Consider the following 26,834-nt stretch of genomic DNA (forward strand, 5'->3'; position numbering starts at 1 on the left):
CACAAATTTGTTAGTTTCATTGAAAGAAGGGCCATTTAGGGTCGTTTGAAACTGAATTGCAGATATCGTATCTATTTTACGTAAATTTACATAACGTATTTCAAGCGTTAAGGGCAGACTGCTCCTTATTTAATTAATGTCCACCCAAATCCGTCTGGCGTAGGATACTAATGTACAACATACCTTATTTGAAGTAATAATTACAGAGGTACATTTTACATTTTTAAAGCGAATTATGTGAAACCCTGAATTAGAATTTATGTCAGGTTCAGGTACATTTGTTGGTAATTGCGTCAATTGAATCATACCTATTATAATGTTTTTAAAAACCACATCCACCAAATATGTAGGTACTAACCAAATATCATGTAACATAGTACCTGGTCTTTATTGCCTAATTCAAAGTACCAGTTTCTCATTTTCTAATTGTTACAATAATGCTTTCAATACAGGAACGTCCGTCGTCCATAGCTTAACATTTTAATAGTTTTTTCATAGAAATCTAAATAACAAGACACATAGAAGTGCTGTAATGTCATAATTCGTATGAAAACCGCTGTCGCCAAAATCAACACATTCAAACCGAAAGCTAAACAGTACACACAAGTAAACTATGCCTTTTATTGGACAGCTTGATTTTAGTGAAAACTAACTTATCTATTAAATTAAGCTTTTGAATATGTATCCTAACGCACGAATTTACGGTTTATTTTAGAATAACATCCCTAAGTATATGAGACTTTTTGCTCCAATACGAACAAACGTGATAATAAGAATGGTCGACTGTGTCATTCATTGTTATTTCGATTACTATGGTGACACTCGTAATACTTGTAAATATTCTATAATTTTAAGGAAAAACGGCATTATTTCTAAAAAAAAATATTTTCCGATGAAATATTATTCCTTTATAAGTATAATTACAACTTGTGGAAGAATATCCGCAATGGGAATTGCTGAAACACACCATGTATACACTCATACGTCTCCAGAGCAACTGAACAGTGACGAATGCACTGGTGATGTGCAAATCACCTGAGTGGCGACAAGGTCACGCACGCTTACGACTTCTAGTGTCTTGTTATTTAGATTTCTATGAGTTTTTTAGTACCTATGCCTCATTATATTAATAAATAATCTAAGGATAATAATTCATTTAATAAATAAAGCCTTTATTCTCTATATTCTTGAATGAATATGATGATGATTATATTGTGATTCCTATACTCGAAATGCAGTAAGAATATTAGGTTAGGATATACGGTAGATAGGATAGTAGGTAAAGTATATAATATCCCTTTATTTATTATCATTTACCGTACATTTTTATACGCAAAAAAGCAACAATAGATATCTATATATAGATTCAGAAGAAGACTCTCCATACCTACTAAAATACAATTGATATTTCTTTTATAATAGAAATAATTTATAATTGTAATATAAATTTTTATGTTGTACTTGTATGGATGCTTTTAAGGATTCAGGTTACGGTGATTGATCTTTATACGACAAGTATTCAATCATCCATTTACAGCATCTACCATTGAAACGCGAAGCAGTAAGGAAAGAGCATTGCCCCTGATTTCATATCACCATTACTTTATATGTTTGTATCAAATTGCTACAGTTATAGGTACCTAAGCGTTGACTTTTCATAGAACAATAATTGATGAAACATTATTCGGTATAGGAGATCACGGATGCATTTTACATACTCAGATTTTACGGATTGAATTTATTTTCGATCGATTAATTATTATTTATTATGCAATCTCTAATTTTATTTCCATATGTGACCAAAGTGGATTAAACTACTAGGTATCTTGATTTTAATTTTTACCTCTGACGTTATACCATTAACTAGAAGAAAAGTTAATAATAAATCCAATTTTATTCTAATGAGTATTAAACTTTAAGGACATCGTTAACGACTGCCAGTCTAAGAGCCGGCGCATAATTTGGCCAACTCGTTAGCATAGCCATCCAAGTCCAACGCTTTCTTATCTTTCGGGTTCAACCGCTGATTTTCAAGTTGATAATTAACATAAAAATTTTTATTTTTGTATATTTTGTCACACAAACAGATTAAAGTGGCATAATTACCCTACACCTTTATGTGAACTTACACAGTACACATATACATATATTATACTTCATCATTTAAATCTTTAAAGAATTCTGTCTACCATTATCATTCATTGTCAAAAAAAAATAGTTTCAAGAATATAACTAAATAGGTATTTTTGTAAAGTTATTGTTGTTGTAACTAATATGTTGCTAGGAATCATAAAGACTGAATTTTTATTACAACCACGATGAAAAATTGAGGTAAAATTGCTTCATTTTGTGGGTCGCGCGCAAATGTAGATTAGTTTTGAAGTCCTCATTTGAATACTTATTCTTTGCTTGAAAATGAATGATTACAGTTCATAACGCAAAGTTAGCCGAGCGGTGTTTTGTTGCCGGCGGTTTTGATTAATTTTAGAACTGAATTTCAAAATTTTGATTAAACTTGTTTAAGGTTTCCTGTTAAGGCAGTTTTCATTGAATATACTAAGCCTGTAAGCTTCTCGGTGATGGCGTTAGTTTTAAACATTTTAAATGCGCTCTGGATGATTTTTATTTTATTAGGTTGAGAATGGGATTAAATTTTACTTGATGTCTATAACATAGGTACTTACTTACGTTACGTTACTATCGTTACGTAAATAAAATTGCGTATGTGTGGTAGGTATACTTACAACTTGCGTAGGTATACAACACAGACATGTATGCAAGGTTATTTTTCTCCCTTCAAGGAAAGCAAAGGATACATTATGGATGTTTGTGCTCATGTCACTCTTTTTCATCCCATAGAATATTGAAAAATACGGTAAATATGCTTTCTGTATAATGATTTTCTGCAAGTAGACAAGTTTTATATTTTTATAAACAAACAGTGAGTTTAATCTAAGTACATAATGTCCAAGCACTCTTAGCACATTATGAATATTTTATGTGGAGTGTATGGTTATAATAATACAGCGTCTCAGTAGAACACCCATGATTTAAACAAGAGTGGCTGTGGAACAATTCCCTTCGTAGTTACAAAGTGAGGCCTTTTGCAACCATTAACCCGGAGACTCGTCCATTAACTAATGGCTGTAATGGCGCTCAGCAAACAGCAGGCACCTCGACTTGAATGTACCTATTTAGCTATCACAGGTTAACTCACAACTTGTGCAAAGAAACTCGATCGATTGTTTACATAAGGACCGTGATATTATATGACTTAGGCACGTTCCCGCATAAAGGGAAATGATAACATTATATTCCAAGCTTTCCAAGCTTAATGTAATACTGATATTTCATCACAAAGTCTAGGTAGGATACACGTAGACACGGGAAAAAGAGATGATATTTTTTGAACAGTTATGTATGAATTATAAAATTTTATAAAGAACTAAAATATACATACAGATTTCAACAATTCAAGCGAAATTACCTAGTGCAGGGACAGAAGCTTTATACACATAACACAATGCCAGCAAGATTATGAGATTAGCCTGTCAACGGTTTAAAGAGATAGGCTCTCTTTCACATTGTTGTAAAAGATATTCCTTGCACAAATTAAAGCGCTTGGGATAACAGCCAGCAGTGTTCAACGCTATGAAATAAAACACAATACAAACCAAGGGAAGGTCGTGTTTGTTGGAATGTCATTTAAAATTTATCTTGGCAAATCCCTTGCAAACTTGAACTTGTAAATGAATTCCCTAATTTGTTTGTGACAGGATACTGAAATATGCTACTTATTTTTATTATACCTAGGCCTGGTTTTCAACATTATTGAAAGCTTGCATGGATCTACTAAGTAATTGGATTGCAATCAGTGCTTGTAAAATATGATGAACCTGTTTTCTTGGAAATCTCCTATTATTAATTTACACTCTATATACATATACAAGTGATATCTTAAATACAACTGAATAATCAGCTACCAAGTTTGCAGGCACATTTATAAAATAAATTTAAAAAGTCACGAAGAAAGAGAAACAGTTTATTTTTCATGACATGAAACTGATGTGTATTGATGAGTTATAATAAATTATTTCAAATAAATTCGCAGGGGTTCATTAATTAAATGGCAACTTCTGCCAGTCTGTCATCAACGAGGCAGTGACATCACGACGCGACTGCCTGGCGGTCGGTGATTAATGAAATTCATGTTCTAGTATACTATTACCGATCAATCATTAGCTAACCTGTTGCTATTCTATTTTGATGAATTCTTAAATATTGTGGAGCTAAGATATGAAGGCTTTCCCCTGGTTGTGGTGTACTTTATTATTTTTCTTCCGCACCTTCGATTAACGGATATCAAATAAAGTAGAAATTAATGAAAGGACAAGAGTAGTACATAATTATTTTAAAACCTATATTATTCAAACATGTCTATTTCTTTAACTCTGTTTCGCTACAATACCTGAACTTGTTTAACAAGAGATTTTCAATATAGAGGACCATGAAGATTGTGACTTACGTAAAAATAATGATTTTCCTTTGAGTCACATGAGTTGTCTTGACAATATTGAGTATGTGTTAATGTATGTTATTGCATCAAGTCGCAAAATTATGCAAATACGATCACATGATAACATGTAAAATCTAATAAGTAAGCCTAGCTTAATTTTATATAGCGCGTTAAAATCAAAGTGGTTTTAAAATATCAAAACCAAACTCAACATAACTAATTGCTTTTTGTTTGAGTAACAATTAAACTTAATTGTTTTTAGTTAATTAAAAATGTAATGGGAAATTTATTAAACATACAAAACGAATATATAAAACTTTCTTAGATCCAATAAGGTTTAACAATGTTTGGATTTTGTTCTCAAAATAAATTCACAATATTAAAATTTAATCTCAATATGGGCCTTTATGAAAAGTAAACGCGTTTAATAGAGTCACGTACGAGAAAGAACAACAAAAGTTTTCTGAACAAAGCAGTTTTCCCCCTATCAGTCACGTGTATCAATCGATATGAAAATGTTTACGAAAAGATTGAGCACGTAGCCTGGCTAATTTCCAAAGGAAACTTTTGTATTGTCATCGAAAGGAGCTTAAAGCTTATAAAAGCTTTATGTTTTATAACTTGTGCTTTGTAAGTACGACAGGCGAGATATTTTTGTAATATGAACGGGACCGTCGTTTAGTGTTTTATGGGAAAAATGGATGATTGATCTACTGTATTGCCCATTTTAGCAGGAAGGTACACATATTAGTTTATCATGCATAACTGTGTGAAGCATTGAAATAATTTAGGTTATTCGTCTAGCTACTTTAATTTTACAAGAAAAATTTTATTGACTTTTAGCGTATTAATTTATTGTTTTGGTGTTATGGATATTTGATTACTCGTTAGTAATATTCTTAAATACAAATATGCTGCAAATATATAAGCTCTTTTCGCTGAAATTTGACACTTGTATAATATAGTACCTATAAAATATATAAATTGTCGAAAAAGTATGCTCAACATAGAAACATCATCGTCTTAAATATTCATAGATTAATAGATAGTACAACTTATTATTTTTATAATTGATCCATAGGCAGTTGTTATTATAGTCATAAGCAAATGAAAGAAATAAAAGTGCATAGAAATACAAGGCTTTGAATCGTGTCAAAAGGATTGGAAATGTGTCTTCCTGAATAGCAGCCAATTATATGAGTTACGTTTGTTTGAAAGCAAACCAGAAGATAAATTGATTTTAAGTTCGAGTTATCGTCGTTTCATTGTTTTGGATTTAACGCTTTTGTTTTGAATATCCGACTTTTATATGAATCGGCAGCTATGAATTTATAACAAGGATGTACAATTATTATTGTACAGTTATACCTGGCTTGGTCCAATATATTCTTCTCCTTTGTTTATGGTCCCACTCAAAAGAGGGAATTCGCCAATGTCCGGTGTGTGGTAGAGTCAGGAACAATCTGACTGATTTTGTAGTGATAGTTGTCTGACTGGTTTTGTACCTACAGGGTGAAAAAACATACTTAAACTTTAACCAATATATATTATACATTCGCTCTGTAGTATCATTTCCCAGGCAGTATGTGGTGTAAAATAATATGGTAAATATAGAAAAATATATTGGAAAAAATCAGTCGTATAATTACTACCTACAATATATTTTGTCCTTAATTGAAATGGGTACGTTTTGAATCTGTGTAAAAACCTTATAATATTTTAAAATAAGGAAAACATAATAAAGTATACGAACGTAGGTACCATAATTATAAAATGAGCAAGTCTTTCATCTTTATTTCCCTTTCATTTTTTCAATAATGAAATGGGTGGTAACAGAAGTATTTTCGAATATTCTTTGAAATTATTATAGCAATAAAGAAATTCTAATAAAAGAGGCGTTTATTTTGCGATATAAGAATGAATTGCAAGCGAACTTATCTTCTTCGTAATAACAGTAAAGCTTTACGGACAGACATATAAAGAACAAGTACGGACCTTAATGGGTCATTAAAGATATGAACCTTTCGTCGTTAGATGACAATCTGAGGGTTTACGATCGATATGACGCAAATCTATAAAGAATTTCAGGCGATACTTCGAGAGGTTTAATTAGAAAATGCGAAAGGAGCGAAGGGAAATTAAAACGTTATCAATCCGACCGCAGAGACGTTGACAACGTTGCCCCTGCCTTCATTTGAATTCGATACCTTTCTCTGTCTCGAAAATATTTTATATTGTGAACCAAATTTTTATACACAATTTAATACAAGTTGAGTATTCGTACAATATTATCTTTACACATACTCAAGTGTGTATTTTGCTAAGGTATTTTGCAATTATCTCTAGTGGATAATGTCAACATGTAAGTACCTAATGTAGCTATGTTCAAAGTTCAAACTTTTAAGTCACAAAAAAGTTTGATTTTAAAAAAAGGGTTTCAACACTTTTTTTATCTGTGTGAAAGCTCAGTTCTTATTAATTATTTAGCTATGTTACTGTTTTTGACTTTAAAGATATTTCGCTATCGAATCTATTTCGCTTCTCATTTGATGGCAAATAAGAATTAAATTGTGTTTTCACCTAATTATAAGGGTCATAGAATATTAATTAACATGAATAAAATACCTATCAGTAGATGCGCATATTCAGATATTTTAACATATTATCGGACCTCATATTGTATTAATATTCTCAAAGATAAAAATATCTAAGTAAATGTAATAATAATGTATTTTTAGACCGTATTTCAATGTATAAGCTAATAACGTATCTTCCCTTGAAAGTATTTTAATAAAATTACTAAGTCGCTGCTGTGTTGGAATTCGTTCTATAATAATATGATCATCTAAAGTAACGTCACCTCCTATTAGACGTGTCTCTTAGAATAACAAGTTAATTCACTTTGGTACGGAAGAACGTAAGTCTTCCTAATGTAAGTCTTAGGTGTAATTTAATCTCAGAAATTGGCATTTCATTTGAAACATCGTGTTGGTGGTGTCCTGAAGTTTGCATTTTCCTAAATGTAAAAGTTGAGGTTCTGATTCAGACAACTTTTCAGTTTAATTTCATTAAAAGGTAAGAGACAATTTTTAGTAGAGTACTATAATAAGTTGAGTAAAAGAAACAACATTCGAATTAAACAATGATTTATATTATTTTTCAAATAAAATGACTAGTAGCAACTTTTCGGGATGAAATAAGTAGATTTTTACAGTATAAGTAAATCTACCATAAAATATTATAATTATATAAAATTTTTATGCATCACAGTAAAATCTATTGTACTTATAATATCTTACAACGATAGGATGTGTATTTGAATAAATTATAATGTATATTTATTATTATTTTAAGGTATTTTAATCTATTTCTAAATAAGTATTCACATTTATCACGTACAAAAAATAAATGGGGTGTAAATATATCTCTGAAAATGTAACAAGACAACATAATGTATCGAGCTAACGAGGTCAGTCGGGTTGGGGCGAAGGCTCTAGGGACACGTTTACGAGTACAATCCTACAGCTAGGGCGGAGGCCGGCGGCGCCGCACCCGGCGGCCGCACAGCAACCGTTGAAACGCGTGCCTGAACTCCGGGCTGAACACGGTGTATATTACGGGGTTCAGCGTCGAGTTGAAGTAGCCCAGCCACAGCGACAGAGACGTCAGCACCGGGCTCACCTCGCAATCGCACGTCGGCACTAATATAGCTAACACGAAAAATGGAAGCCAGCACGCTACAAACGCGCCGGTTATTATTGCTAATGTCTTTGCCGCTTTCCTCTCTCTCTTAGAGTCCGCGGCTTCCTTTGGTTTACGTCTCACTAATGTAGGATAATAGGCAGCGGCGACTGCGCTGTACCCCGTCGTAGGGGGATCTGGTTCAAGCCCGTTCGCGCACGACTGTTTTTCTGGGCTTGTGTTATTGGATGAAACAGTTGTCATTCCAGTCGTCGTGGTCTCTGATATCGTAGGTAAAGGTCGCCCGATGACCGCCACAACAGCTGCAGCGATTCCGCCGCTCCCGCCGGCCGCCACCAACGCCCCGCCCGCGGGTACGGGTGGCGGCCCCACGCCACCTCTAGCGGTCGCGCCGTGCCGCCTTCGTATTCTTTTTCTGGCCGTCTGGTATATTCGCCAGTACAAAATTAATATAACTAGTACTGGCACGTAGAAAGAGGACATTGTCGCAAATATTTGGTATCCGACATCTTGGCTAACTACGCACCGCAAATCTTCTGAAACTCGACGATTCCAATCTGGATCTTTCCATCCGAGAAGAGGTGCAATACATACCAAGAAGCTGGCGATCCAAACACAAGCGATCATATAACCTATCCGTCGTCCTGTCCTTGCATGGATGTAGTCTATATTTGTCACAGCCCAGTATCTACGAAGGAAAAATATTATGTTACTTGTTTATTGATACTCAATATAAGTATCATATCATCGTAATAATAATTCAATATGTTACAATAATTATTGTGTCATTTGTACATCATAAAAAAAGTTATATTTTATAGTTAGAAATAAAAATTAAAAAAGTCACAGTAAAATTGGGTAATTAGTTAATCAAGGAAAACGATCTATGTCAGATTCCATAAATCGGGAGATAGGTACTTAATATTATTGTTGCATGGCTCAATTATTTATTTATTAGATTAAATCTAAAATGCAAAATCGTGAGCTCTGGGATTTGGAGTATGGGTAAATGGAGAAACAATAATCATTTCGGATTGGCTTTGTATTCACTTTCCATTAATATCCTCAATAAGCAATTATAGCGCTAGGGGAAAATGAACCTCAATAAAGATCCATTGGGACATTAAAAGCTAGCATATTTTTTCTAATGCTTTATTATTTTTTATCATAATATATGAATTATGCGTCTAAAAATGTTGGATTTTAATATTTAAAATTTGAATTGCACTGCCAATTGCACGCCTCATAAGCGAAGCGTTGAGGTGGGTACTACTGTCACTTCGCGCAAAACATCTGATTTTTCAAACTTAAAATGTCTTTATGTATCAAACATTGCACTTGTAAGATAATACATACACACACATATTAAGAAAAAACACTATTTTTAACGTTCATGATATTTTTGATGTCATTTTTGTTATTTAAACTAGTTAAAAAACAGTTTAAAAAAGTTCTGTCTTGGACGTCCGTGTGTCTGTATGTGCGGATCCTTTTTCTTGTTAACACGATAGCGACCGAAATACTTTACTAATCGAGTCTTTTTTTTTCTCTTACGCTTGAGTATGCTCAGGAATAGAACCCTTTCATTTTTCAGGGTCTGATTCGATGTGGTTTAATTGTTATTAAATAAACAAAAATAATAATTAATACTTATATAATTATTAAAAAAAAATTATGAGGCGTGCACTTTTGGATTTTCCAAATTATTTATTATTACATTCAAATATAAAATTCCTTCTAGTTTACTTACCTATCGAGTGCTATAGCGACAAGATGAAGTATAGATGCCGTACAGCACAGGACATCACCCGACGTCCACATATCACAGAGCTCCGGGCCGAGGGTCCACCGCTGCGCCACCTCGTACACCGCACCAAGCGGCATCACCAGACAAGCCACCAACAAGTCCGCAACAGCCAAGGAGAGAATGAGCTGGTTTGCGGCACTTCTTAAGTGTCTTTCAAGCAATATTGCTGCTATTACGAACACATTACCTGCAACAATGGCGAATACGTTAACAAGTTGTTTCAATTTTTATAGAATTTTAAAGAATATACCTACTCAGTACTCGCATAATTAATAATTATCGAATACATTTAAGATACGTACCGACTACAGTTGCCAAAATAAGCAGCCCCAATACAACTGCTTTGACGGCTGCCCGCAATAGCGCTGCAGGGGAGTCGAAGGGCGCGGACGAGTCCCACCAGGTCCTGTTGGACTCGCTGACGTTCCATGCGGGGACCCACTCGGTGGTGTTGGAGGAATTGTGTGCCGGCAGCTGTAGGTAAAGCGCTTCCCACTGCAGTAGGTCGTCGCTGCCATCCGCGCCCTCCATGCTTTCTCACCGGTGGTCCACGAATGTGACTTGAGATAAGAAAATCTTCGTTTAATATCATACATACAAATTCGCACACCATACGCGAAAATGTGACATGGATGTTTCCTTGATATATTTTTTGTTTTGATTTTGCTGTATATAAATGATATTCTTTGACGCAAAATCCACCGTAGAGAGATCGACTCGATAAACCCTTTTAAAAACGCTGCTAAATTTCCCACCCTTGTATTGCGAGAGTTATTTACGAGATAGTTAGATTTACCAGGGCGGATCAAAGGAGGGATAAAAAAGGCATTAGCATAATACTATAGGTGCGCCGATTTACTGCTAGAGGTTCACTCTGTTCAGTGTGTCGATAATGTGTTAAAGAGAATATCGATACAGCGATATTCCATTACCGAAAATAGTTTTAACTTTCGTCGTGGTAAAGGTATAAAACCTTTTTGAACATCCAATACTTACAAGGTTTATAGAGCGGGCACTCATGAATAACGCAGTTTTATTATCATACTTATACGATATCTGCTAGTTCGAATCTTGTCTATTTGGATTTATTAATCAGTTATAAATCACGCATATTATGTATTAGTTAAGGTTTACCTACTTATCTATTAATACATAAATTTGTATGTTTTATCATTAAGTAATTAACAGTACCTATACTTACAGTCAGAGTCATATTTTCGTGAGAAATCCAACGCTTGTTTCACCATAGTTCAGTAATTATCGTGGACAGTATATCCTGAAACAAAATACCTGTTAATTATAACGGAAATTGTAACCTAATGAAATTGTGAATCGTGAAAAATAATACGATAATAATGGGTAACCTACGAAAATTTATGTTTTCACTTGTGGACGCCATAGTTTTCGTAGTAGTAGAGTAGGGATTATAATATTTTTTTAAAAGCTTTTTATAGAAATAACACATAATTGTTGTGTTATTTTAGAAGATGTTTAAAAATTTTCCATTGATTGGGGTTGAAGATATAGAATAATGGCATAGATTTTAATCCGCAATGCAAAATATTCTACAAGCATATTTATCTATATGCAAATAAAAATGAGATGCCTACACATACAACACAGAGTACCTAGATCTCGTAGTATTGTGTATACCTATAGTTATTCAGATTTCACTTTGAAATTTGATTCTCTTAACAGTTAACTAGTAATATCTAGTTATACGAAAACTCGTACTTTCATGAAAAACTCTTCAAGCAATGACGCTGAATAGGTACGTGACTGAATTATGTAAGACGTATTTTCTCTTAACTATAAAATGACAAAATAAATCCAAAGATTCCTGTTTAAACAGACTACAATGTCAACTGAATTAGCGAAGTCGAAACTCTGGAATAATATTTGCGTAAACATAAATTAAGAGATATTCAGTAGGAAATAACAATAGAAAACACTTTTATGATAAAAAATACAATTCGTTCGATAATCTTTTTTGTTTATCATTAAAACATTCAGTAAACATACAGAATAACAGAAAGTAAGTATGTATATTTTATTCTGTGTGTTTATATATTACCTCAATTTTCTTTCACGGCATAATGTAGGTACACATCGAATCGTATTTGTAAAATATCTTGAGATTTACGTGTGATTGATGTTAAGATTATTAATTACGTAAAAGTAATAAAAGTAAATCGGATTGATATTAAATGAAATACCTTTTTTATTTAGGTACCTAGAAGACTTCCAAAGCAACCGGTAATCGCTTTTAATCAAAAGGTTTATTCTATTAAGTGCTGAAATTGAATTTTCCAAGTTTTTTTCTTGTTGAATCGTTTCGGAATATTGAAATAGGTTCGCATAAGAAACAATAATTAATTATAAGAAGAAAATTCAAAGATTTTGAACATTTGTTGTAGTGGGTAAAGTGTAATTAATAGTCCAAACTATTGTTCCTTAACTAATTACATTTATTCAACCTTCGCCATTAGAATGCAACCCCTTAAACATACCTAACATACCTACAAATATAAGAAGTATAAGGTTAATAAAATAAAAACAAAATAAAAAATGATATTGAGATCACAACTCAATTGACTACGTTTAGAGAACTCGTCTTTATTATTTCGTATTTCAAAGGTATAAGCGTTTTATGTAAAGGCCCATAAGGTATTGTGCATTCTGAAATTTTCAACGACTAATTGGGTATAATTTACCATTTATATTTCCACTTGGAATGATTTATAAGGGTCGTTTAATATTTTTCAAAAGTGAATATAAATACACACGGAAGCTCTGCGTTTCAGATTTATTTCCATCAGCAATTAAAAAAGGGAGGGTCAAATCAATTAACCGTACCCCTTTTTAGTCTAAAATGTAAAATTATAATTAATTTACAGCCACAAATCATATTTAAATTTATTTAACAAATAACATCAAAGTAGATATACAAATTTCAACCTCATTAAAAACTCACTCAAACGAATTAAGCCCATCACGTTAAATAAAGTAAAATTATTTTCTTAATCAAAATATAAATTGTTTGTTATCAAAATTCAAACTATTAATTATTTATCGTAGGTTATTTTACTTATAACTATTCATTCGTTATAATGACTTAGTATGTACATTAGTAATAATTTAGTATTATCTGTACTTATATCATACATTAATATTTCATTTTCTTGCGTGTGTTGTCGACTCAAATACATCATTGTGATATCATCTAGATTCTAAATCAAGCACTAGTTTATTTATTTAACAACCAAGCCGTTCACAAAGACATACATGGAATAATATTTGTGTTCATCGTTTACTGTTATGGCTGTAGAACTCGGTAGCGCAGTGTGATTTTATTTATCTTAGATTCTTTCCGCGACCTCTATTGCTCTCAAAGGAATGTCATCAACACGGTATCTGTTTTGTTCTAGCTTTGAACAATTGTTCTTAGATGATAAATATTTAAGAAATATTTTATTCTTGGAAACGGTTATTCATTTATTTTAAGGGTTAACATAATAGAATAGCGAATTAAGTAAAGAACAACTATAAGATTAGACATTTTACATGTTTATGTTATCATTCTTGAAAGAGAAAAGATATAATAATAATTTCTTTGATTTAGCACCTAATAAATAATAATACATTATATACCATACAAAACTTTATTAAATAAAATCATCGTAAGTCACACTTTATCATAAACTTATTCACAACTTTGAGCGTAGAAAAGGAAAAATATTTCTCCTTTAGGTAAAATAAAACAGATAATGAAACGGCACAAAAAAGAGCTACCGGCAACGCATTTCATATGTAAATCGTGATACACTAGAAGCTGTAAAATATATTATTACTTTATCTTGAACAGAAAGGCACTAAAAAAGAAAATAAACATATTCCGAAGGGTGTCGATGCTAATCTTAGAATAATAAATCAGAAAAACACTGTATTATTATCGTGATTCCCTCATACACGTGTTCATAATATTATAATAAACCATAAATATAAGCAAAAAATAATAAGGATTTTTACGTAGAATAATTTATAACCCTTAATTATCCGATAAGTGAGCAGTCGTTAGTAAAACGATTGTTTTCCGCGTCCACTATACAAACATGAACCAATGGACTTTTCCTACATTTTTATGCGTATATTTTACCACAGTATAAAACCATCATTAATATCTACAGAATAAATCATTGTCACTATATCTACGTTTTTCCACACGGCCAGCGTTGCGATGTTGGTTGCGATACATGCATGAATAACGTTTCATACATGTTAAAACAATATTCGTAGCTGGAAATATATTCGAACAAAATCAAATATCTGTCACTTTCGATGTGCAATTAGTATGAAAATAAACGAAACAGCATGGCACCGGTTCAGCGCTCGCAGCTTAACAATTCGTAGATCGTTCACGTAGGTACTTACACAATACTGTATCTTCAATAGGTACACTGAACTTTTCTCGCTAACGACCGACTGCTTTCTGAATTGTAAAGAATATTCCATACACAACACAATAGACTATAATAAGTATTAACAGCTTCGACGTATTTTCTGGCGTCTAAATGAAAATAAATGGAGCATTGATTAATTTTCGTTACAGATGTAGAGACTAAATTAATCGAAACGTTCAAGTTAGAAAAACAAAATAATGAACTGAAACAGTATTTGCTTTTTACTAATTAATTGCACTATTAACTAATGGAAAACAAATATTATGTTTTTAGCAGCGTAGGAAACTGAAAAGTAGATCAATACTATAATTAAGAACTTATATACCATGGCCATTGCAGGGTTATTTATAAATTTTAAACGTTATACTTATAATGTAGAGTACATTATAAGTATTATACCTACTTCAAATGATTGTAAAACAATAGTTTTAATTACTTGCGGACTTTGTTACATCACATAAAACACTCACAATGGAGAACATAGAGAAATAAAATGTATATCACGAATTTCATTGTTTGAATAACTCATTAGGAAAGTGGTAGAACTATCATAGATGTCATTTATTTATAAATACGTGTTTAGCATTAATGACGCAGCCATTAAATAAAGACGATGTAGGTTAGTGCTCATTAGCGTTGGTTCATATTTGAAACGCTGAAAGCTAATGGTTTCATGTCATCAATACAAATGCAAAATCGACGTGACGGTAACGCAGTTATTCAGGAATAGATTATGGACTGATATAATGATTAAATAAAAGCCCTAGTTACTGAAATTTAAATATAAAAAGCTAAATAAAAACCCTTTTACACATTTCAGTCATTCATATTCGATTGATGTTTTGATAGATGTTTACACTTTACATATTGACTGAATTGTTTATGAATATCATAACATGACGAAAATGTTAAATATTTATAGAAGTTACATATGAACAGAAAATATAACTTTTAATCTCGGTCGATGTTGGTTGAAAGGATATCAGACATCAGTTGCTATAGTTCCAAGTAACTATATGCCAAGAACCCTTTTCAAATATTTTTTACAGACCCTGAACACGGATATGAGACATATGGTGTATGGTGGAAACAGTGTATCGCTACAATATTAATTTTCAATCTTATATCAAATAAGCATGGGAAAACACAAAAGTGATTACCACTTACGACAAAAACAAAGCAAATACAACTTGTATGTGATAGGTCTAGTGCAGCTATATCCATAAATCTCGTTTTATGTAAATATGCTATCAGTTCTGGATGGGAAATAACACGAACACTACACGTCCAGTTTGATGATTTAGACGATTTATAGCTTCTGTACAAACTCGTTAACGAATAACGATGTTATATGCAAAAATATTATTGTGATAGGAATGTATTATTTTAACGTGAGTTGGTTATCCGATTTCGATGTTGGGATTAGTTTTATTGTCTCCTAGTTTCAAATCTGGCTTTGCATCAGTTGCGAACTAGGTATACAATATTTCACTAAACGCATATAAAACGATAGATGATAGACAAAATTTTATAGCTAACATAATATTTATGTAGTTATTTTTTACAAAATACGGTGCCAGTTTTACAAATTGACCACACTTGCAACAATTATAGAATAAAACAAAAGTTTATCTAATCAATCGTCCCTAATACTCAAATATTGAGTCTTTATTAAAATGTTAGTCAATTTCCAAAATATGATCAACTATAGTCCTACAATCGATAATAATACTAAAACTTCTATAAACAAACAATTAAATAATAAAAGCGTATATTAAAAGCTCTTTTGTATATACCTCTATGTTTAATAATGTACATAACAGTCGTTGTAGACCTTTTATTTTGGTTAGGTTTTTGATTGGATCTCATAAAGCTCCGATAAAAGCGAAATCAAGCGAAATATTCAGTAATTGTTGGTTAGTCCCAAACATATAGATCCGATTATATTAATTACTAATACATGGCATATTTTATATACGGTATTTCTAATGTTTGCTATATAAATATGTATTAGTTTAGTTATCTGGTTTCTATTCTTAATCATTTCGATCATCAAGTTTCGATAAAATTGCGAAAAAGTATTGAATGATTTAACGTATATTTTGACAAGATAAATAAAATAAAACGACAGTCTTCACGGTTTAATGGTTCGCTTGCATTAAAGAGATCCGGATCTAAATCCTTAGATATAAAGAAATCTTTTTAAAGTCGCAGAGAGATTGGTATTGACATTGATCTATTTTTCTTTACTCGTTTGTGTTCGCAAACTCGTTCTTTCTTGCATTATTCTTTGCCCTTCCTTTGGGAAGCAAGGATTTTTAATTAAGACATGGATTTTTAGATTTTTAATCAAACAAGTACTATTAATCCTCTTAAATAATACATAGGAAGTTACATTTTATAACTTTCAATTGTAGGTATAAATCTCCATCCACTACTTCATCGATTCCATATTATCTTGATTTTTTTAACGTAGGTATAGAAAGATACCTCACTTTAGGATCAAATCGGACAAAAATATAGATAGAGATATAAAGATATAAATAGAGATATAGATATTCATCCGTGAATAATTTCAAAAAATGAATGCGTGCAATACTGACGTTCGCATTTTGACCATTTATTATTTGGTTAGTATTTCCGTTATATCAGCAATGGTATGGTAATATGCTGGCAATAGTTCTGCAGTGCTGAATATGAATTACGGAGTAGGAAGCGCCGCGTCCGGTGTCACGATGGTGGAAAGTAGAATGTTTCCGTAAGCTCCTTTCCTGTAATACTATACTGAGCTTTTCCGGCACGAATAAAGATCATTTTCAAGCGCATTTAATCTTAGTAGTGGCCTTAATGAGTTTCTCTTCGCTAATTAAAGTTAGTTAATTTAGTTTGACTCAAGATAAATAATGGTATATTGGTAGCTATGTGCATTTCCGCTGTGCATATGTTTGATGTAGAGCAAAATGAAAACATCTAAGATAGAAAGATAGTTGTTCACTCTGCACTGCCACTGATTTGAGGAAACAAATTAAAAGGCAAAGAAAAACCCTGCTAGTTAAGAACACTGCAACTTCGCATTAATTTTGAAATAAGCTTATGACGTAGCTTTTACGTAGAGCATAAAATATTGAAATCAAAAAAAAGTGTAGAAATAGACTGTTTGTTAAATACTTTTAAATTTGAGTTATTCATATGTGCGTAGGTAACAACGATATTACATGATATCAAAATTAAAATATAGAAAATAGAAACAAGGCAAACACATTCAGTCAGCCACGTAACTTAATAAATCAATATTGGTTCGGGCATTTCTAATACCTCAGCCGAATATTTTTTAGTAGAGAACAATTTACAGAACACTGAACAATATCCAGTGCTAACCAGATATGATATTCCTAAAGTTTACGAACAATATAACTACTATATACAATAACAAATTGTAAAACATATTGTGTCAAGGACATTCTGGACTTTGTTTTTCTTCGAGTTTCGTAACACCAAAGTTAAAACAATATTGCAGATAATGCCTTAGAGAGCAAACTTCAAAATGGTTGTTGTTCAATAAGATAAGGTGATGATTTACAAAAGCACTTAAAAATGTTTACTGTATGGCGTACGCTACAAAAAGGTATAAACAAAAATAAGTACATACGAATATTTTCATTTGTCTTTTGTATTTATTGCGCCTGAATTTGTTATATAGAGAGATTATGACCTAGAAGGCTAGAATATTAGTACATAGTTTAATGTAGGTAGTAGTTTTTTTAACTCTATCTATACACCAATAAAAACAGTTTTTCCAAACTGTATTGAACAATTCAAATACATTTAAAAGAGACAGTTCAGCTCACAAACAATGAAACGCTAATAGCTTAATTTAACTGCAGCTCGAGTAAACTTATTCATCAGTTGCATATCGAAGTGGAAACACTGAGTTATTGAGAGCAAATTACTTGTATCGGCGCAACTCGAGCGTAACTGTTAATCAATCATTTCATTACCGTAAATGGATATTAATCCATTATATTATTATCTGTATTTCAATGTTGTATTATGTATATTCTAAAATTTGCAAATATTTCAAATAAATGTATGCTAAAATAAAAATTATGCGCACCAGTTAAATAGGTAAACGTTTATACTACTTTGGTGAAATATTATCGAAAGAAAAAGTAAACCATTTTAATTAAGATTACGATTTACGAATTGTCTGTATTGAAAGAGAGTAACATAAAAATTTACTGTAATAGGGTAAAAGTGGGATAGATGCCCCACTTTTTGAAATAGCCTCATAATTTAAATAACATGAATCTTATACGAACACTTTGTATGAATATAGCTAGGTTAATTATCTGTTTTGAATTACTATATATATTTTTAATCCTATCATTTATAGATAATGTGTAATAAATATTTTTGTAGAACACCTTTTTTGAGGATAGATGCCTACCTAGTTGGATAGTTGCCCCACCATGAAAATACTAAGGAGGATAGATGCCTGCAGAGTGGGATAGATGCCTGACATACTCTATAAACGCGAAATCTAATAAAATTAATATGATAAACCAGCAAATGTCAAGTTCACATAGTTGTTCTGTTGTCCAAGAATATACTTGCGCTCGCACTCCTTCTTTTCTTTTGTATTTTCGTGGCGTGGTTCTCCTACAATCAGTATAAGGGCAGATCATTAATAAGTTAGTAAACATAACAAAAAAAGCAAATTAAACGAGTAAAATCCGTTAACATAGAGAAAACCTCTGACGCAATCAGGTAAAAATATAAACAGTCCCTGTGATTATCGATACTAACATGTACATATGTATTGAGGGATAGATGCCCTTAGAGGCCCCTAAGGGCATCTATCCCTCGAAAAAAAAGGGGCAACTATCCTTTTTGATAAGGATAGCTGCCCCAGTATTGTTTTTATTAAATAAAAACAAAAGAGCCACTATTTTCACTTAGATTTGTACTTAATGAACCAGTGTATAGACATAATAAGAAATATAGTGAAATTTATTAATAATTATAAAGTTATGCAAAGGCAAATATCAACCTTTTTAAATTTTAACGTGTTCGTGAAGTTCGCCGCCGATATTATAACACGCACTAGCGAAACACGTCTTCACCAAACAACAGCTCATGCGTACACGAGGTGCGGGGTGATAGGAGCTCCTATTTAAATCATTAATTCGTAGTCAGGACTCTGGGAAGTGAGGTTTTTTGAAAATGGGGCATCTATCCTAGTGCGGCATCTATCCCACTTTTACCCTATATGGCGACAGAAAATTGCATTCACTGAATATTTTATTGTCATCGTATACTGTTTATATAGTGTGCCATTTAACTACATACAGCGTCTACACATTAAACTAAGGAAATAGAGCTCCGAGCCAAACTTACAAAATATATAAACCAATACGATTTCAAAATAGAGCCATTTGCAACTACATCGGCTCATATGTTAACGGCTCCAAGCCCGCTCCACCTACGAGAACTGAGTCACCTGTTTTCTCCACGAGCCCACATGACAAACTACGTAATTTTCAAACGTTTGAAAATATTTCTGTAATTCTAAGAAGAGTTGAAACTATATTTCACTATTCTGTTTTTACACTTCGCAAATTAATTACACTGCATGGACTAGGTACATATATCTAGAGTCGATATTTTGACGATGACTAAACTATTTACGCTGTGCCCACAATTTACAAGTTTTTGCATTTTGTAAGCCACTCTTTAGCCTATTTAGTATTAGATTTCAAAACAATGATTAAAACTAATTAAAGCTCTAAATATATAAATCAAGGTGTCCGTGCATGAATGAAAAAGTTCATATATAGTGAAGTATTCTGAGAATGAAAGTTATTTGTTCGCATTCGTATATCTGCTAGTTTCGATGGAAACGATTAATGTTCTAATCTGTGAAGCGTAATACAACCACACGCCTGAACTTTTCTGCTGAGCTCGAGTCCCGGGCTACGCATCGTTGCGCCTGAAGCTAAGAGTATTGGAGTAGAAACTAACTGATTCCAAACTCTATCTTGTTTCACTGTTACGCTGAAGTTTTAACTTAGGTGTTAAACAGATAGTTGTGCCATCTATTACAGCGGTGATCTCAAATACCTGATTGAAATAATTTAAAAAAAGATAGCGTTACATAAAAGTATAAGATTTAAGTTTGCTACATTATTGCCCAAATCTAAATATTCATAAACTAGAGTTTATAAGCAATATATAGCACGGATAAATATAATAAGATGGAGGATTGTAAACAAAATAATAATATAACGACTTAACATTTTAATATTTTTCAAACTGCGAAAAGAACATAAGAGAAAAACTTAAGAGAAAAATATAAAAGAAAAACATAAATTATATTTCCAGACTATATTCCACGCCTCCTAAATTATCTAAACTATCTAAAGCACTAACAGGAACATATCGCCCATACCTTCACAATATGCATTACTAAATAATAAATGCGTGTGCTGTAAGATTCTCAAGTTATATTCACGCCATCTCACATCCCATCTGCCATGAATGCCTTTCATAAACTAAACAAGATAACATCTGTGATCACAGCTTTAATATTTATTTAACGCTAGACACAATGATATATTCTTGCCATCAAGCATCATCTATATTTAATGTGAATGTGGATTAGACGGGATTACCTAACCAGAATTGGATCGGTATTTGCGCTCAAATGGATTCATGTACCGTTCCGCGGTCGGCCATTCGTTTGTCCCGGAATCTGTAGTCATAAATTTTTTACACTTCATATACCTATCACGCTTTCACGAACCTAGTGTACGCGAAAATATTAATTTGTATAGACTTTGACTAACAACTGCTTTATGTTTTCGTGTATTTGCGAGCGCTGAAACATAGCGATTCATTGTGAGTGCGGTCTATTTACTGCTACCAGTACGAGCAATGATGTGCAAATATTATCTTGAAGATGGGAATATGTTCAATAAAAGCTCTGAAACATTGATATAAATCTTTTGTGACTGTAGTTCTCTCTTGAGCGGGCTTTGTTTGAAAGCATTTGCAGTTCTCTTTTATTTCAGCTAAATTATAATATCGAATCATATTTTCAACTGAAATAATTTCACAGTAACTATTAGAATAGACACGATAATTAAACGACACTCCAACTAAGAGTTTTCATAGTTAATTATTCAGTGTTTCATTTTCTAGAACCGTTTATCATATTATATTGAAGCGCTATTGAATCACACGATCCATGTTGGTCGACGTTAGCGTTCATGTGATGACGAAAATGTTTCCATCAACATCCGTCATATGGTAAAATATTATAAAGTTTAACTTGAAATTTATTAATGGATCTCCCAATTGGAATGGAAGTTTATTGAGTTTAATGTATTATAATTCAAGTACCCAATAATTGCGGTCATACTTGTTATTATGAAGAATGATATCTATTTTAAAATATTTGAAAGAAGGTACCTACACAATATAATATTATGAACGTTTCTAACGTAAGACTTTCAATCAGATCATTTTGTAAGGGATCCCGAATACAAATGGAGATATTATGTGTGTATAATTTAAACTAGTACTTGGTATAGTAGGTATATATTTCAGATGAATACCTTCATTGCACAATAATTCAACTTCATGTCACGAAATTGATATTTTACCGCAAAACCGTCATGATGCAAACGTCAACTATGAAAACTATTTTAATACATATATGTGTACTCATAGTGTGTACGTACTGTTTTCGAATATAATTAATAAAATTATAATTATACAAAACATATGAAATTAATTTAAAAATATAGACAAAACATTATTAAAATGTTTTGTCTATAATAAGGCGTTTGTTTCTGCACATTACAAGTAAAATTATTTTAAAAGATAATAAGTCAAATACTTACATACTTAATTTTCAAAAGCTGTAAACATAATTTTCAGTCCGTGGAATTATTATGTTATTTTAACAATAATGAGCCCGTTGACCGTTCCCACCTTACAATTTCCTAAGTATTAAAATATTCATCTATTTATAGAGCCTTTTAGTTTCAGATCAAACGTTGCAAACCTTGCCTTGATTATTAATTAAATATATTAACTTTGTACAATAAAGGTTCAAGAGCACCTGGCGACAATTAATCTTAACCCGTTAACTAATCTCACTTGTTAAATTGTTTTAGCAAATTATTGACCTTTACCATGATTTATTATATTAATAATAGAGATCGTTATTAATAGAGATGAGATTAACATCTAATGTACTATTTGTTGCTGAATTTTTTTATGAGTTAAGTATTTGTATATATCGGTATAAAAAGGTAGGTACAATATTATAAGAAACACAACACTGAAAAGAGAAAAAAATCATAGTCAATATCAATATTTTTAAAACAATATATTTATTTGATGTTTGTAAAGTGTAAATTTTGATAGATATTCAATTTGAAATTTAATACCAATGAATTCATAATATCTTAATGTTCCCAAATGACAAAAATTTCCTCGAATATTACTTTCAAACTGTAGCATTATTTTAATTCGGCTCAACAACCAAAAAGAAATTGTGAACTCATATTTTTCGCCCCAACTCACCATCGTTACTGATAATAATGCCAGACATATTAAATTTTTTATTTCCTTTTATATTTATATTTATTTTATAGACAAGCGATACTTTAAAGTGATAAAATACGAATATTTAACTTTTAAATCCTATGGGAATCAGTGAGTGAATGCAGTTACTAAAATTCCTCGAAATTATCGTTAAATTTCGTGAATTTCGTTCAGTGTTTGTAGTTTCCGAGAAACAGTAGTTTACTATGTGTAAAAAACCTCGTTAAAATGGTCAAATAAAAATACAACTAGTTACTAGCATGAAGTTAGATTCCGAATTGTAATTTGATTGCTCAATTCCTATTTCCTATTTAGGTTATCTAAATTCTAAAACAATGTTGAATGTAGGGCTATATTGCTTTGACTGTTGCAATGTGTTTGTTCAAAATATAATAAGAAAGATGTATATCAAGAACGTTAAATTAAAAATTTTCTATAGAAAGAGAAAATAATAACAATAGTACCTAAATCATATCATAATGAAGCATTATAATATATTTGTGGTTTTGTATGTAGGTAGGTAGTGCATATCAAGCCCCATAGTACGTGAACCTTCGCTTGATTTAGCTTGCTATTACGAAATTAAATAGAAGTTTACAAATAGCTTTAACGATATCCTGATCAATAAACGATGCTTTATTACCGTCAATTTGTACTCTCTCCGTTTCGTTCCATTGTATTCTATAAAAATAAAACGCATTATTTAGAATCATTCTTGTATTGTTTCCTTTTATTGTTATAACATAGGTACAAAGTCAGATTTCGTATGTTTACGTTGACGCGAATCGTCGAAACGAAGCCACATAATAGAATTATATCGAAGTGAAGTAAAAACAAATCTCATGTTTCACAGCGGCTTTTGCGGTTATATAAGTACATACGGTGTAATAGATTTCCGATATTGGAAGCTAGCGACTTGAGCTTGCGGTCTTAACACCGCTTTGCCAATCATGTCGTGGTTTAAAATAACATAAGAATTAAATTTATTAATTCATCCATCAGCAACATAAGCTTTTATGCATTATCTTACTATTTATATTAATCAGAATAAGTAGCAATATAAACGGAGTTTTCTTTAGCTTTTTTAGATTATGAAGCTTGGTAGGTAGGTACCTATATAATATGTGCCTAAGGAAATAACTAATAATATCTTATACAATTCCTTCCGTCCCTCTTATTTGATTACATTACCTCGGGCTATTTATACGGCTCTGTAGCAAACAGTATTACAGAATTCATAATATAACTCTATTGTGAATTTGTGACCATGTGCATAGAATCATACTTACTGTGACATATAAATTTGTTTGAAAACACCAGTTTAAGAACACTAACTAAAAACGGGTTTTGAAACTGTAAAAAATTACAAAAAAATATGTACAATATACTAACTGTTGTTCAAATCTGCTACGAAATATGTATAAAGATATCACTTCGTAGAGGAAAAAGTGCAATTAACGTGATTAAAGAGGCATGTTTTTTCTAAAGATGGATTTTAAATTGTGTGCACAACCATAAAAAAAGACTTAAACGAATACTGAAATTATATATTTTGTGGAACACGTCTATTTAATTATAAAGCCTGAACCTCTAATGTTTGACCTACTTTAAATTCGTAAATAAATCAAGTTGCGAACGATAGTAGGCATCTAACGTACCTATAATTAGTTATGTCTGGTATGATGTGGAATATTATTATGTATCTATATTTTTTATATGAATCTTGTTCGTCTACTCCGAGAAACTTCACTACGCGTATTAATCTGATACACATTAAAATATTTCTTTTTTGGAATCCGCATTCGAAGCCACATTATAACACCAGCAGTTTCATTTATAGTACTTGTTTGCTGTCCTTGTTGTCCGTTTATTTTAACACGAAAATAATTGCACGATTCCCTACCCAAGATACAATGTCATAAAATCCTCGCGAGCGTGAAACAACAAACAAGTGGGCCGATAAATCATGCTCGCCTTCGCAGACGACGTTATTAGAATTAGTTCTTAGATTAATTATCATTGTTATGAAAGTAAGTAACACTTGAGCATTATGGAGGCTTTTCGTTTACTCTCGTAATTAATAAATATTTGGGCGACGATCTTTGTATAGCTGTTACTTACCGACTTATATATGCAATGTCTAATTATACGTCATAGCATATGTTATTAATTACTTATCGTACAATTTTTTTACTTCTGTGCAAACGGATCTTATTATTTTGTCTTATTGAAAAACAATTTTTTAAGTCACCACAATATGCTGAAAACCAATAAATGTATTGATTTATTTGAACACGTTTTCACGCTCTCTATTAAAATCATCTTTCGCCATAATCTGACTTTAGATTTCCCAATTAATTTTGCAAATCAGTAGTAGGCTAAACAACACCGATTGAAATTTATGTTTAGCAAAACATTTAAATGCAAGAGACGGCAAATCCTCAGAATGACTGGATTTCGGTCCGGAGCCATCGACAGTAATCTCAACGTAGAGACTTAGAGCCTTGTAAGTCGACTTTAATTACAGGCTTCAATCTGAATAGCGTCCTTTAAATTAAGGGTGAGTCAAATTAAAGCCTTCAGCGAATAGGCATATTGATTATAATTTCGCTTATTCACGCGAACTTACTTTATGAGATTTCATACTAGCATTTCATTCATATTACAATGTTATTTTTTTAACAGTTTTTGCTACATTTAGAATGTTTCAATGTATTTTTTATTTAATAGATTCCAATCTAGATGAGCGAGTCCCAATGGTTTAACATATTTCGCAATCATGTACGAGCTGCGGGCGATTGTAGATAAATTGCATTCAATACGTCATTTATATCGACAGGGAGCTAAAAACTAAAGTTATGTGAAGTTAGTATGTGTACGTATGTGTGTAATGAAAGTGTAATCTCAACGACGAAAGAACTCTTAAACATTGCAATTGGGCTCTACATTTTTTTTTAATTTCATTGTATTCTGTGTCCGATAATATCTTTAAAAGCTAAAAAAAATAGCTTTGGCCTATAATGCTAATTTGCTATGTAAATGAGTTATAAAATATATTTTTTTTAATAATTAATTTTTTAATTTTTTTTAATTCATTTTGGGTGTAACTTTATTTTGTTTAGAAAATAAATTTCCAAATGAATATCTATTTTCAGCGTTAATATAAAATTAAATCAATTCACTTCAAGGCGATAAAAATCAGTGACATTCAGTATGTGTGACCATTACATACCTAATTACTGTACATTTACGATGCATCCCCTGATAGTAGTCTGGCGGCGGTGTTACGACACTATTTACTACTGTCCGTGGGCGTTCGTCGGGCCGTTTACCCCTGGCGCGGTTCGCTCAAAACATATCAAGGAAATAAAATCACAAGGAAAGTTATGATGAGAGGCGGTGACTTAGCCGTGACCGTGCACAAGGTCCGTGGTCGCGTTATGTTTTGTTTACGCGCTGTAGAGGGCGGGCGGCGCGATCGTGGCGCGACCTCCGCGCTCGGCGCGCAACAGATCAACAGATATGCCCGTAGATGCAGAGGCATAGCCAGCCGCCGGGCTGGTGTCGCGGCGCGCGCCACTCGCCCGCCACTCGCCCGCCCCGCGCCCCTCTGACGTCACCACGAAACCTCCCAAATTCTCACGAGCGATTATTGTATCCTCGCAGCTAAACACTAATCTAATACAGATACGATCTAGATAGTTTCAAGAAATAGCATTATAAATTAATTCGATAT

General features: G+C 32.2%; 1 protein-coding gene across 1 annotated transcript; it reads right to left on the reverse strand.

The window, feature by feature from the left end:
• Positions 1-7,791: 7,791 nt before the first annotated feature.
• On the reverse strand, positions 7,792-26,582 carry LOC149485821 (5-hydroxytryptamine receptor). The gene is made up of 5 exons (XM_089698722.1): positions 26,331-26,582; positions 11,227-11,301; positions 10,328-10,585; positions 9,969-10,212; positions 7,792-8,906 (listed from the first exon to the last, which is right to left on the reverse strand). The coding sequence occupies exons 3-5, from the start codon at positions 10,554-10,556 to the stop codon at positions 8,042-8,044; spliced, it is 1,338 nt and encodes a 445-aa protein (XP_089554848.1). The 5' UTR covers positions 10,557-10,585; positions 11,227-11,301; positions 26,331-26,582; the 3' UTR covers positions 7,792-8,041.
• Between the last annotated feature and the right edge of the window lie 252 nt (positions 26,583-26,834).

The sequence above is a fragment of the Colias philodice genome, chromosome 9 (genome assembly GCF_061535455.1).
Source record: "Colias philodice isolate Cphi_HAF_F1 chromosome 9, ilColPhil1 Martin Lab GWU primary, whole genome shotgun sequence".
In the NCBI taxonomy this organism is placed as follows: Eukaryota; Metazoa; Arthropoda; class Insecta; order Lepidoptera; family Pieridae; genus Colias; species Colias philodice.

Bases quoted from the DNA above. Each gene is read 5' to 3' on its own strand.
- LOC149485821 (XM_089698722.1), bottom strand. From the start codon at position 10,556: ATGGAGGGCGCGGATGGCAGCGACGACCTACTGCAGTGGGAAGCGCTT. The intron at 10,213-10,327 runs GTACGTATCTTA...CCATTGTTGCAG, and splicing joins TATTTTGGCAACTGTAGTCG to GTAATGTGTTCGTAATAGCA. The intron at 8,907-9,968 runs GTAAGTAAACTA...TTTCCTTCGTAG, and splicing joins GTCGCTATAGCACTCGATAG to ATACTGGGCTGTGACAAATA.